At 40.6% G+C, this 12,886-nt stretch overlaps 1 protein-coding gene across 4 annotated transcripts in view; it reads right to left on the minus strand.

Moving 5' to 3' along the window:
- Nucleotides 1-12,886, minus strand: part of tjp1a (tight junction protein 1a) — a 100,704-nt gene that overhangs the window by 14,916 nt on the left and 72,902 nt on the right. For all 4 annotated transcript variants that reach the window (XM_005724289.2, XM_005724288.2, XM_005724290.1 and 1 more), the window contains 14 exons: nt 12,642-12,766; nt 12,402-12,504; nt 11,972-12,293; nt 11,649-11,752; nt 10,807-10,975; nt 10,358-10,493; nt 6,328-6,464; nt 5,629-5,734; nt 5,163-5,313; nt 3,746-3,854; nt 3,429-3,648; nt 2,811-2,995; nt 2,346-2,441; nt 1,566-1,592 (listed from right to left, as the gene is read on the minus strand). In XM_005724289.2, the coding sequence (XP_005724346.1) occupies nt 1,566-1,592; nt 2,346-2,441; nt 2,811-2,995; nt 3,429-3,648; nt 3,746-3,854; nt 5,163-5,313; nt 5,629-5,734; nt 6,328-6,464; nt 10,358-10,493; nt 10,807-10,975; nt 11,649-11,752; nt 11,972-12,293; nt 12,402-12,504; nt 12,642-12,766 (1,990 nt within the window). The remainder of the gene's footprint in view (nt 1-1,565; nt 1,593-2,345; nt 2,442-2,810; nt 2,996-3,428; nt 3,649-3,745; nt 3,855-5,162; nt 5,314-5,628; nt 5,735-6,327; nt 6,465-10,357; nt 10,494-10,806; nt 10,976-11,648; nt 11,753-11,971; nt 12,294-12,401; nt 12,505-12,641; nt 12,767-12,886) is intronic.

Genomic DNA, 12,886 nt, shown 5'->3' on the forward strand with positions numbered 1-12,886 from the left:
ATAGCAAGGCCTCAAATACATCATAGAGCCCCATCTAGTAGCATCTAAGCTCTGCAATCATTGGCTGTAACTATCAAAAGGGTTTTATTAAAGGGCAAATAAACATAACCATTCATGCACAGGTTCAAGCATATGCAGCGATGTTAAAAGTAAATGCTAAAATCAATAGTTCTTTTTCTGCCATTCTAAAAAGGCCAGTAAGTGAGACATCTATTCATTTTCAGTCACTAAATAAATCTGTTATTAAATCTGCAATGGGCGCATGCAGAGAAACAAGACACTGACACTAGCTGTCAAAAGAACCACAAATGTATTGAAAACCTTCTTTGCACCACCAGTAAATTATGACAGTATTTTACATTTTCCTGCTTTCGATCGTCCACTTACTTGAATCCAATAATAAAGCAAAACAGCCTAAAAATAAACCTTAAAACTTGAGCAGTTTTCCTAATTGGCACTTCCATTTAAAAGCTTTTCGCCCATATTCAACAAGAGTGTTTGTACCTGAAAAAAAAAAGCTCAGACTTTAGACTGCTCTAAATACTCCAGTTCTTTTTTTTTTAATACTCTTGTTTCTGTATGTCAGTGAGAGAGGATATCCTCTCACTGACATGGCCATTTCAGGCACACAGCTCTGGCTGATGATGAACTGAGGGGCTCCACCAAGACACGCCGTGTAATAAAGAAGGAACTGTGAATCATGCAGAGCTACTTTGTTGGAGTCCAAGAAAAAGAAATATGTAGCTGGAAACAAGCATAGTAGGTCCACTTTGATTTTGTGTTTATGAGCCTCCCTTTAAACAGTCACTGTGGTGTAATTAATGGGCAAAAAGTGGGTGATGAAAGTACAAATATGCTTAGTCAAGTAAATCCTGATCTTCAGTCATACCTTTTACGATCATCAATACTGTTATGGTTATCGTTACTATGATTATTATCAGTATTTGCACATGAGGTTGTCAATGTGTTTTTCAAATACCAGCTCAGTCTCCACTGCATGTTAAACTGCACGGCTCGTCATGCAGCCTTGCTGTTGTCATTCAACATGAAACCTGCATTTAGACGGAGAATAGCACTCGATTTAATTCGAACAAAAAAATGTTGTTGTGTGCAGGAAGCACGCTTTTTGTCATTCACTTGCACATGCTAATCTCTTCTGCAACTTAGGACAAGAGAAGCTATCACGATGACACACAGGATCAGAGACGTCAATTGTGCAGACTCTATAACAGCAAAAAGTTTATTCTCCACGTTTGAATTAAACAGAGACATGCACTACAAAGCTGCGAGTCAGTACAACATAATATTTCTTTTGTCTCGAGTCTCATGTGTCAAGTTTTGCAAGATTGTGCGTCACTGGCCGAAATGTAATAATAGAGTTACTCCCAAATGTGATGACAAAAGAAAATTAAATAAAGTGCTATTCCCTAATATGCATAAACCAGGCAATAGCTCTTTAAACATCTACAGAATAGGGAACTAGCCACCAAACACTAGTTTATAGATTATCTGCCATTCACTCAATTAAATAAAAGAAACAAAACTTGATGCACCAAGTCACATACTTTCCCCTCCTTGTTGCTGATGTGTTTCTGAAAAGAAAATACAGTTACACAAACATCACTGAGTTGTGCAAATGAACATCAACGACTGGAAACAGTTGTGTGGATGTGTCTGCTGAACATGTGTTTGGGTACACTGGTGCATGTGCGGCTCTGCACTTCAGGTAATTGAATTTCAACACCGAGTATTAAAATGAAAACTGCACATTAAAAGATGCTCGAAATTTCTACAAGTGAGAGGAGGTGGATGACGAGTGTTTAGCTCTGCTTGGAGTATCAAAGAGTGAAAGATAAACAGAGGAAATGGAAGTTTGAAAGAGTGACAGGGGAAATAAACACAGCTTGACAAACCTGACTAACAGGCCTATTAAAAGAACAGGAAGTAGGTAGTAATAGGAGGAGGAGGTCATCTAGTAAAAAACAAATTCACTAGGCAAATGTTTTGTAAAGAAATCCAAACTGCGCCCTGTGAATAACGACTATTTTAATCCCCAACTTCTGATAATTATGTAAAATTAATTAAATTAAAACAACATTTTTTATATATCCTTAATAAGGACCTTATTTATCTAAATAATCAGTGTGGATTTTTAAAGATGTCGCATACATAATAAGAACACAACAGTGACTTTAACATCTACTCGCTACTAATCACTCCTGTGAGAACTGCATGCTGAGATTTAAGCAGCTTTCAGCTTTGGCGTGTGTGATGGGTGATTACGGTCTCGATAAAACGGACAGAGAAACATGAGATATTAGACATGAGGGTACTTTGTTACTTACTGGCTAGCTCAAACACTTCGGGCGCCTCCCTGGCCAGTTTCTCTCGGGCCACGTCTGCGATCGGCCCAAAGATAACCACAGGTCTCAGGAACCCAGCTGTATCACAACAACATCACGTGTGTGTTACACATATCACATCACAGTCAGTTCTTGTAGACGTGTTCAATACATTTGGTGTAAAACCACACAGATTCAAGACCTTACATGGCCAGAGGAGAAAAGTGAAGCTACACCGTTAGTGCACTGACATAACTGGTACACGCCAAACTATCCAAGCTTTGCTTATACAAAAAGCCTACCTTTGTTTTGTGTACATGTATTTTTCAGTGTTTACAAAGCAAATCCTAGTTAGCGCTACCTCACAAACCTAAAAATTTCTTAGTCCTACAGTAAAGAAGAAAGCATAATAAGGATGAAAGCCTCCCATTTTATTGCTATAACTGCCTTTGGCTTCTGTACTCTTACCTTCCCTCAGCACCACCCTCTCGTAGGCAGGGAACTTGGTCTGAACAGGCTGGGCTGACAGGTCCTCCCTGCTTTTCCGCAAATTCCTCTTGGAACTCCGCAGCCCTCTGAACCTCCAGAAGTCAGCTCTGTCGCCCCCAGGCGTTTTAGGAAGGGTGTACTGCACACTGGATAGCTGCTCGGCTCTGGAAAGGGAAGAAAAGGTGTAAAAGTGTAAAACATTACACTGACCAGAGAGACAAGCCACGGTAACATACTCCTACTGTAACTGCAACAATAATGTAGAGCACTGAATGCTAACTGGTTATCCAGTTATGATGGTCTTTATGGATTTGCCATCACATTAGAAGTTAAGCTGACCGGTGTCTGCGTCATTAAAAGCCCTGTTTGTACAGCTAACCAACCATCTGAGTTAAGCTGAGCAAGTCAGCAGGCCCAGGTCATCATTGGTGGGGCTGATATGATCATTTAATCATAAATTGTGATAAATCTGTGAAATACAGTAGATCATAAAATTAATTCTTCAGATTTATATTGCTTTAATTCCTCTACCTGCATTGTTAGCCCACTCATCAAATGCCAGAACCAACTGTATGTGTGCCATGAAACATCTTTTACCTATTCTTGTTGGGGATTATGCCTCTTTCCACTTCCTGGTGGTTCTTGCCGATACGGATAGCGAGCCAGGAGCCTAATTTGCCGTTATAGAGTGTGTCTACCACACGGAAAACCTCTCCCTTGTTAAAGCTCAGCCCATATGGTGACTCTTTTTCATATTCAAAATGCGTTCGAATGTAGAAGGAGTCGCCCACATCAGATTCCACTATCCTTCGATACACTGAAGCCAAAGCAGATAATAACACAGAGGATTAGTTTTGACGTACATTCTTTCATGTTTACAATACAAAACGCTACTCGACGCCATCATCCCTTACCATCCTTTTTCTTCTGAGCCAGAATAGTAACGTCATCTCCTTTTGGAAGATCGAGCAGAAAAAGCACAGCCTCTTCCCGGATGATGTTAGCAAAGTCCACATTGTTCACCTGCAGAGGCAGAAGAAATGAACTTAATGAACGACAAACAGCACAAGCCAACTCAAGGCTAATATTATTTTTAATAATGGCTGTTAAACGCTCATAAGAGCTGCTGAAAGCTACTGGATTTAAGTTTACTTGGTTACACAGTTGCCTCAGCAACTTTATTTGTTGACTACAACTCATCTGATTTCTTAGGGGATAAAAAGGAACAGAAGAAAGGAAAGCTTTTAACAGAGCAGCCACCCCCTCTTCTCCTGCTGCTGCCCTTAAAACAATAGCTACTGTTTATTGACTCTGCTTGAGGGGCAGCAGGGGAACCAGAAACACATGGACTGAGTCACTGAACCACAGAAAGACACCTTTATTCTTCTCAGAAACAGAAGGGCTTGACGTCTTTATCTCCAGCTAGCACACCATGACCGAGGGGAAACCACCAAAGATTGGAAACAATGTCCTGGAAGTCTCTAAGATCTGTTTGTACAGCAGGGAGAACACAGGCACAAAAGAGGTCTACAGTGTAGAGTGGGAGGAATAGAAGACACTGTTTGTTCATTAAGAGAAGAAGATAGCAAAATGGTTAAATAGGTAAACAGTTTCTAAATGTTAGTCTCAATTCCCCCCAGCTTGTGCTAAATTGACAAGTTAAACTGTGTGGCTTCACAGCAGGTGTCTTGCTGCTGTATAAACATGTCAGAATAAATCCAACTCTGACATCAAGAGGGTTTCCATCATCTCATCCACAATGTTACTCTAGTGTTCAGTGAAACAGGCAGTCGACTGTTCCGAGGTCAGAATGCGAGAACGACCCCTATTGTGTCTTCACATTGGAAACAAGGGGAGTTTTGACATGAAGCAGGGCCTAAGAATGACTCACTGACTGATGGGTACATTGTACTGTATTCCCAAGGTCTCTGTGCAAAAGCAAATCTATTGTGGCCACGGATTACATAGTTTTGCTACATATTATCTAAGTTAGTGTTAGCCGCTATGGCTCGCCTATTTTAACAACACCAGATGTTCTTTTCACTCTCGAACATGTGACGTGACAAAAATAGCGACAGTTAGGACAAAAACATAAATGAAAAGAATATTTTATAATCATCTTACAAGCTACGTAATACCAAGACCGTACAGGGCAGTTACATGGCATGAAATGAAGAGATCTGTCTAATCTTTATCTTTTTTTTTCTTTTGAACCAGTCAACTGCAGCAACACGTTCTCGCATCCGAAATCTGGTACAGTGCATAGACAAAATGTCAGGTTTCTTAAGCAAAAAAAAAATAGGGTTCTCCTAATTTATCAACACATCTTACCCTGAGAATCTGGTCTCCCTCTTCCAGCCCCTCCTTGGCTGCAGGGCTGTCTTCCAAAACTCCTGCCACAAAAATTCCCACATCGTTTCCGCCTGCTAACCTCAGACCGACACTCTCTCCCTTCTTGAACTTGACCAGCTTCATACTTGGTCTGCGGGAAAACACAGGTGGACACACAGAGTTAAGTAAAAAGATTAGCAATCATTCTAAGAGACACACAAAAAAAACACGGCCAGTTATTCAAGCAAATATGACAGGTTATAACAACAGAGTCAAAGCAGAGTTTCTGCCTGAATCAGAACTACAATTTGAACAAGTGGCACGAAGCTTTATTCGTGTTTTGTTTTTTTAATACTTTTTTTTTTTTTTTTTTTTTTTTAAAGGACTCTCACACACTCGTAATATTTTATCTACAGAGTATATACACTGCACTCAATTTGGAAGACACCACATCAAGAATATTTACCTGAGAATGCTGTCATCGTGTGCAGCACTGGGTACAGGGGCATCAGATGGGCTGACAGGCAGGTCCACGTCAGGCTGACCAGGCTGTGCATAAACTGGCTTTGGTTCTGGCATAAACACAAACACACTGTATGAATGAGACGGCCAAGTGGGAGATAAAGTGAAACCACCCTTAAAAATTAAAGCATCTGATGTTTTATATATTACATGTTACTTTTTGCCCAAACTGTCACGGTTACTTTAATACGTTGAACAGTACTTGTATTTAATTTGATGACCCCCCCTATGAGCAACCACATGGTGATGACAGAGGGAGGGAAAACCTCCCTTTTAACAGGAAGGAAGAAATCTCAGACAGACGCCCGAACCTGGTTCTATCTGCTGTGATGGGAAAGAGAGGAACAAAGTAGACATATAATGCTGTGTGTGCCCTTCGTGTTGACGTTCTGCAGAACAACCCCTCCTATTTACGCTAAGGGCGGCACTTGACATGTTTCATATGATGTGCCATGGCAGCAGTCTGTTTTCAGCTTCAGTTAATATCTGTCTGCCTTAAGACTTAAACTGTACTTCACTGCGTTAAAGGTTCCAACAGAGAGAACTATATAAGGTGGTGAAAGACACAAACACGAGAGAACACACTACTAACGCTAACGATAATGATGGTGGTGATAATGATGACGATGTCAGGCTTTTTTACCAGGCAGTGGGGGTAACTGTTTGTCATCTCTGGAGCTGGCTTGGTCACTGGCCTGTGACAGGACATCATCAGAGTTTTTGACTGGTGTGGACATGGACCCCGGTTTGGATATGCGATCCTCATCTCGACTTCGATGGCTGAAATGAAAAAAATGAATAAATAAATAATTATAATAAAAATGTGAATTTAGTACTCATGGACAATTAAAACTATAAGCAGGAGAATTTAAAGGCAGCAGTTTTGACATGTTAATGAATTTCTTAAATCACAGTAACATTGTTTGTTTTTTTTCTTTTCTACTAGTGTGTTTAAGAATGACTTCATGTTTTGACTGGTGGTAGTTTCATCCTGTGCTGACATTACAAGGAAAAGAGACACACACACACACACACACACACACACTAAATGAACCTAGAAGGAAATAGCATGAACAGTAGATTACGTCATAAGGGCACGTGGACAAAAGTATTTAATGAATAGACAATAAGCAATTAAAACAAGGATGTGTGGCTCTGTCCCGCACATCTGCTAGTGATTCAAAGTTGTGTGTTCTTTGCAGTGAAGCATTTTCTTTCTTCCTTTTTCACATGGTCTGTGCAGTACGTAGGTGGCAAACCAGATTCCAAGAATATAAATTCACACTTTATAGACTACACAGGCAGGCACGAAGAGAGAACCGACTGAATCTCCCAGTGTAAACTCTTTAGTTGGGATACGTTTCAGTCCCAGTTCCTGTTTAACCTGGGTAAAATAAATAAGGGAAAACTGTGTGTGTGCGCAAGTCTAGCAAGTCATGTCCAAGAGGGTGGAAAGGCCTCTGCTGCTTAAAAACAATGGTTGAATTCCAATCTGATCACATGACTGACTGCTGGCTCAGTACTTGAGCTGTATTCAGAAGCTTTTGTACAAGAACATGAAGGTGCAGGCTGCACCGGCAGCTCAGACTACACAGCTCTGCTGATTCCTGCCCTTTCAGTTTATCACTCATAGTACAAACCCCCCACAAAACAATAAAATAAAATGCACACTGCAGTCATTAATGCGCATACAACAATGAGGCATGCACATCCATACACACACAAATGACTGATGCATAAAGTAAGTGCAGCATGCGGCACTTATTTGCAATAGTTTCCACCACAGTTTGGCCTTTTCTAGTCCCACAAATTTGCCCAGCAGTTGTCACGACAATTCAGTATCACAAATGTACTCCTTCAGTGCAATTAAATCTCCCCGAGGATAAATAACATAACTGTAATTGGAGAAAGAGAAACGCGGAGTGCATTTAATGAATGGATGAATGAAGAGTGTGAGAAGAAGGAGGAAAAGAAAAGAGACAAACTGAGCAAGAGCAAGGGACAGAGAGGGAGAGAGAGAGTGGAGTGGCCTAAATCTCTGCTGCTCCTTGCCGCAGAATGGTGCTAAAAAAGGCGTCACACTGACAAACACCATTTGACAGAACCCTCTGTTCAACCCCCTCACTTACACATTTTATAGTATGGGTACAGGCAAAATAACAGCAAGGAAGGCAGATGCAGAAAAAGTGAAGAAACAGGAGAGAAGTGGCTGCACAGGCAGACTGAACAACAATCCCTTTATCTATAACTAACAAGCCTCAGAATATTTGCAGAAAGAAAAAGAAATTCACTCAGAAACACTGACTAGATGCATTTCAGAAAAACAAAGTATTTAGAAATCAAATAATCATGCACAACAATATTTTAAGAAGAAAACAATAATTACTCACATATGTGCATCTGCAAGTTCAACCATTATCAATTAAGGGATTTGATCTTAATTCCTTGACAGTCAACACTGGGAGCCCTTTGCCTGTGCACAACTTTTACTCGAGCTCACAGAGAGACGCTTAATGAAGGGCTGTTTTTTGATGATCTGTTGGACACACAAAGCCTGGACCAGCGTTGCGCCCTAGAGAAAACAATGCCTGCGCTGCACGCCAATCAGATTCAACAAACCATCTCGTCTGGGCCAAAGCACTGTGGGAAGTATGTCAAATTCCTTTCACCGCTCCTAAAAACATTCCCTTACATCACCATGCGGTGACAGTCAGACTCGCTCACTTGATAAATCCCAGCCACATGAGAAGCAGGTGAAACTCCTCCTTATCTCCATGCTTATCAGATTCACCCGTTACACAAATGGATGCATGATAAATATAATGTGTCTTTGACTTTGACATACAACATTTTGTGTGTATATACTCTGATAACAGAGGGATAAGAGTTCAAAACACAACATGTGGACGAGTGTGGTCAAAGCAAAGGCGAACCTGCACTCATCCTGATGCAGGGTCACTCAGTCTGGCACAGCGTGATACACCAGACAGTTACACAAGCAAGAGCATCAGGAACACCTTGCGAACCTCTCAACAACCATCTCAATAAGGCAAGTTTTTATTGGCCTTTTGGTTTTTTTACCCCATTGAGATTTGAGGAATTTACCCTTTTTTATTTGCCTCTCAAAAATCTCAAAAAACACAAACATCAAAAGATGAAGTTAATTAGCATCGAATGTAACAATGACAAGAACCTCTAGTAGGGCTGCTCAATTAATCGAATTTTAATCTCGTTTACGATCTGGGCTTTCAACCATCATTAAAAATGACTGAGCCGATTATTAGCCCCGCCCTCGTGCTTTACTCTCGCGCTGCTCCGTGTGGCAAATCGAGCGCACCTCTCTGCATTTCGAACACCTGTCACAACAATTAACAGGATCCGAGGGAAGCTCGGAAAGCTAAGCAGAAGTTATTTGGAGAGGAGAGTGACTGCCGTTGAAGAAAAAGAAAAAAAAAAAACTTCAGTGGTGTGGAAACATTATGGGTTCGCGGAGTCAGACGTGGATCAAGTAGACACAGTGTGTAAACTTTGCTATGGTGTAGTAGCTGCACCACAGAGCAACACTGCAAAGTTCACTAAACATAGATGTTTACATTTTTCATTTATTTCTTATATTGCAAACATTTGCACTGTTATCAGTATTTTCGCACTATTTTATATTATTTTTTGACAATCTTTAAAGTCATTATTCAATACATTGTTATTGTTAAATAAATATTGTCAAATAATCGAGATCTCAATTTCAGTGAAAATAATCGTGATTATCATTTTTGCCATAATCGAGCAGCCCTAACCTCTTGTCTATCTAGCTACAAATACGGTCTCTGTAGCATTTTTAGTTTGTATCTCAGCCCACTGTATCTGCAACCAAAGGAGTTTTGATATGAAACAGTAGTTCAGTCTGGAACAAGTGCTGGAGGGCCCTGATTCAACACCCCTACTTCACAGTTAGACTTTTACTGTGGACCACATTAACAAACCAGTAACGTGTTCTCATTGCAAAATGGGTCTCTTTCTTAACATTACCATTCCTGTTTCACCACCCATTCCTGTTTAATTAACTGGATTAAAGTCTTGAAAAGCTAATTACCTCATTCCACTCAATGCCCAAGTTCCACACCCACTGAGACTGTCATGTGTTAGCCATCTTTATCCATCTATAAACCAGCTGCAAAAACTTATGCAATCTAAATGACAGTAAAGACTGACAACATATTGAAAGATGCAACAGGCAGTAAGAGAAAGTAAGACAAACAGACAGTAAAGTGATAAAAAAAAGAACAACACATAATGTGTGCAAATCGTTTTTATTAATTGGACTATAATCATTAAAAGCGTGCGTTATTATTCGTATATACTCCACTTTAAAGGTTCAGTGGTGAGGCTACTTAAAAGAGTTATTCCAGCAAGGTTCAAAATCAGGTTTGTGTTTAATATTAAACAGTCTAGTATACTTTAAAAGCAAGGCATTAATCTGCCAGCAGATCAATCCCTACTTCCTTCCTCAGCTCTTTCCCAGAGAAATCCATTACTGGAAATTATTGATGGTTTCAGAGGGACTGTGATGGTTTATGTATGTTATGTCTTGAGCAAGATATATGAGGTCGAAGAGGGTGGGTGACAGTGTGCCTTGTAACCAGAATAGTTGTCAGAGGTGTGTGTGTGTGTCCTACCTGCCATTGCTGATCTGCCGTGGTGAGTGGCGGAGATGCTCGGATGTTTCAACCCTGTCAGGCGAACGGGATCGAGTTCCTCTCCCATGGGATCGATTGGAATGATCGGATGTCAGTGAATGTATCTCTGAAATGTCTGTGAAAGATGAGTTGAAGTATGTATTACGGTTTTATCGATAACAACAAAAAAAAGAAAGAAATCGACATTTGAGATTTGGAACAACAATAAAAACAGGTTATTTTAGTTAAGAGTGGAATGATCTGCGAGGATCAGTTCTCTGTTTCTCATTGTAGTTTTAGAGATGTTTTGAAATGCGCTCTATAAATAAACCCGTCTTCTTGACATCGCAGTCATTAAAATAAATCACATCTCTTGGAAAAAACACCGTCACACAAGTTGTGTAATCAAATGGTAGCTGCAATCCACGAGTACGCGTTTGTTGTCTCACCATCTCTGTCTGAGTTATTGGCTGATGGGATGCTGTCGTCAAGGTCAGGAATATTGAGCAGCGTGGCCCGCTCGTCTCTCTGCACTACCATCTTCAGCTTGCCCTTTGACCTCTCAATCAGCTTCTTGGCATCTATCAGTGATAGGTTCTCTGTAACTGTGCCGTTAATCTGCCAGAGGAAGAGGAACAAGTCAGCACAAGAGGTAAACGTACATAATATCCTCTTTGCAGTTTTTCTGTGGAGCCTACAGTGTGCTGTGATAACAAACTAATGAGAGTAAAAGTTAGGAGCACAGCCTATAAGAAGAGGAAGCTATAAACATATTTAATGTGTTTATAATACACAGAGGGTGCGGTCACAAGCACAGAGAGTGAAAATAAGCCAAGACTACACATATTAAAACAAAACTATTCTATATATACACACATTATTTTATGTAATACTTTGTCCTGTGATCAGGTTTCAACTAGAAAACGATTCAACTTCTCTTCAGTAAAACTGAAACATTAAACTGGATTTCAACAGGCATTTGTTTGGGAAGAAGGGGGATTTATCTATTCAAAGTCTGAATGAATAGGGAAAAAAATTAAAGGAATAATGCAATGTCTTGTATTTCTGCTGGTGAGTCTGAATAGTAATGAACTGTGACCTCATTCTGAAAGCCACTTTCAGCAGATCGCCAACTACAAGGGCACAATTGTAAGAACTTCAAGTAAAAAGGGCGTCTGATAAACGCTCTACTCTACTACTGTTAAATGAGATTACATTTTTTGACCAGTTGATTTCCCAGTTATTGTGCTTTAACCACTTTGAAAACAAATCTGCTCGTCTTTCCTCTCACCTTCAGTACAACATCTCCCTCCTGAATGTTTCCATCTCTGGCTGCAAGGCTCTCCGGAGAGATGTCCTTCACAAAGATATGGCTGGCCAGCCGCAGTCCATATTCTGGTTTCAAGGGTGATTAAGCATAACAAAGTTACACTACAAGACAGTTACCGATCACTTGGTTCAAATAAAGTTAGCAGGTAATTAAAAATGTGATCGACCTTACTGTGAATATCAGTAAATGAGAAACGTGCGCATTCAATAATTTGACTTTTATGTAAATTGGATGAATTCACAAAACAAGCAGTCACTCTTTTTGATTGGTGACACATTACCCACCTTCGTTTTTGCGGGACTTGACAAGAGTGACCTTGGAGGGCCTGGGTGGAGCAGAAGAGGCTTGTGATCGGCGATCGGAGCGTGGTGAGATGCTTCTCTCCCGTGAGGCATCCCGCCTCCCGCTGCTGCTACGCTCCCGATCGTGACGCCTGCCAGTGCCCGTGCCTCCGCTTGCACCTGCATAGGCACTTTGTCCACCGCGTCCACTGCGGTGATCGTAAGCATCGGCCTCATCGCTGTCCTCCTCCTCGTGCTCAGACATCGTCTCCCTGTCCCCATGCCGTGACGCTGGGATTTGTACTTTCCTTTTTCTGCGAATAGTCTTGAAAGAGAGAACATTTACGATGTTAAAAGCCTGTTAGTCCCTAGCTCTCTGACCATGCAGTACTTAGCCCTGACTCATGCTATATATTTATAGCGTTGTACTTACTATCTTTGCATTTTTGCCACTCTTTCGAAGTTGTTGAACAGCATAGGCATGCTCTACATTGTCCATAGAGACTGCATTGACCATTACTACTCGATCATTTTCTCTGAAAAAATAAATAAATAGAAAATAATTAACAGTGCAGAAAAATGAGTCAGCATTACGTATATTAGGGCAGCTTACGTGTAATGCTGCTTAAAATATTACTCCCAATGAAATAAAGGAAATACAGTCAACACTTACTGTAGCAGACCCTCTGCAGGACCTCCTTTCAGCACATCCGATATTACAATAGATGTTTCACCACTCTGGAAATGAGGGTTGTCTCGCCCACCCGAGATTGCAATGCCAAACCCAAATCCTGGGGCCTATACGAAGACAAATATAAACCACAGCTGACTAATAAGACAAATGGTAAATGCATTGTAACTGTAATGCTGTAAACATCTGACAACTTAGGTAAGCTTCTGCGATGTTGATCAAACTGG

This window comes from Pundamilia nyererei, unplaced genomic scaffold, assembly GCF_000239375.1.
Source record: "Pundamilia nyererei isolate P.nyererei 1_Seehausen unplaced genomic scaffold, PunNye1.0 scaffold00011, whole genome shotgun sequence".
NCBI classification, from domain to species: Eukaryota; Metazoa; Chordata; class Actinopteri; order Cichliformes; family Cichlidae; genus Pundamilia; species Pundamilia nyererei.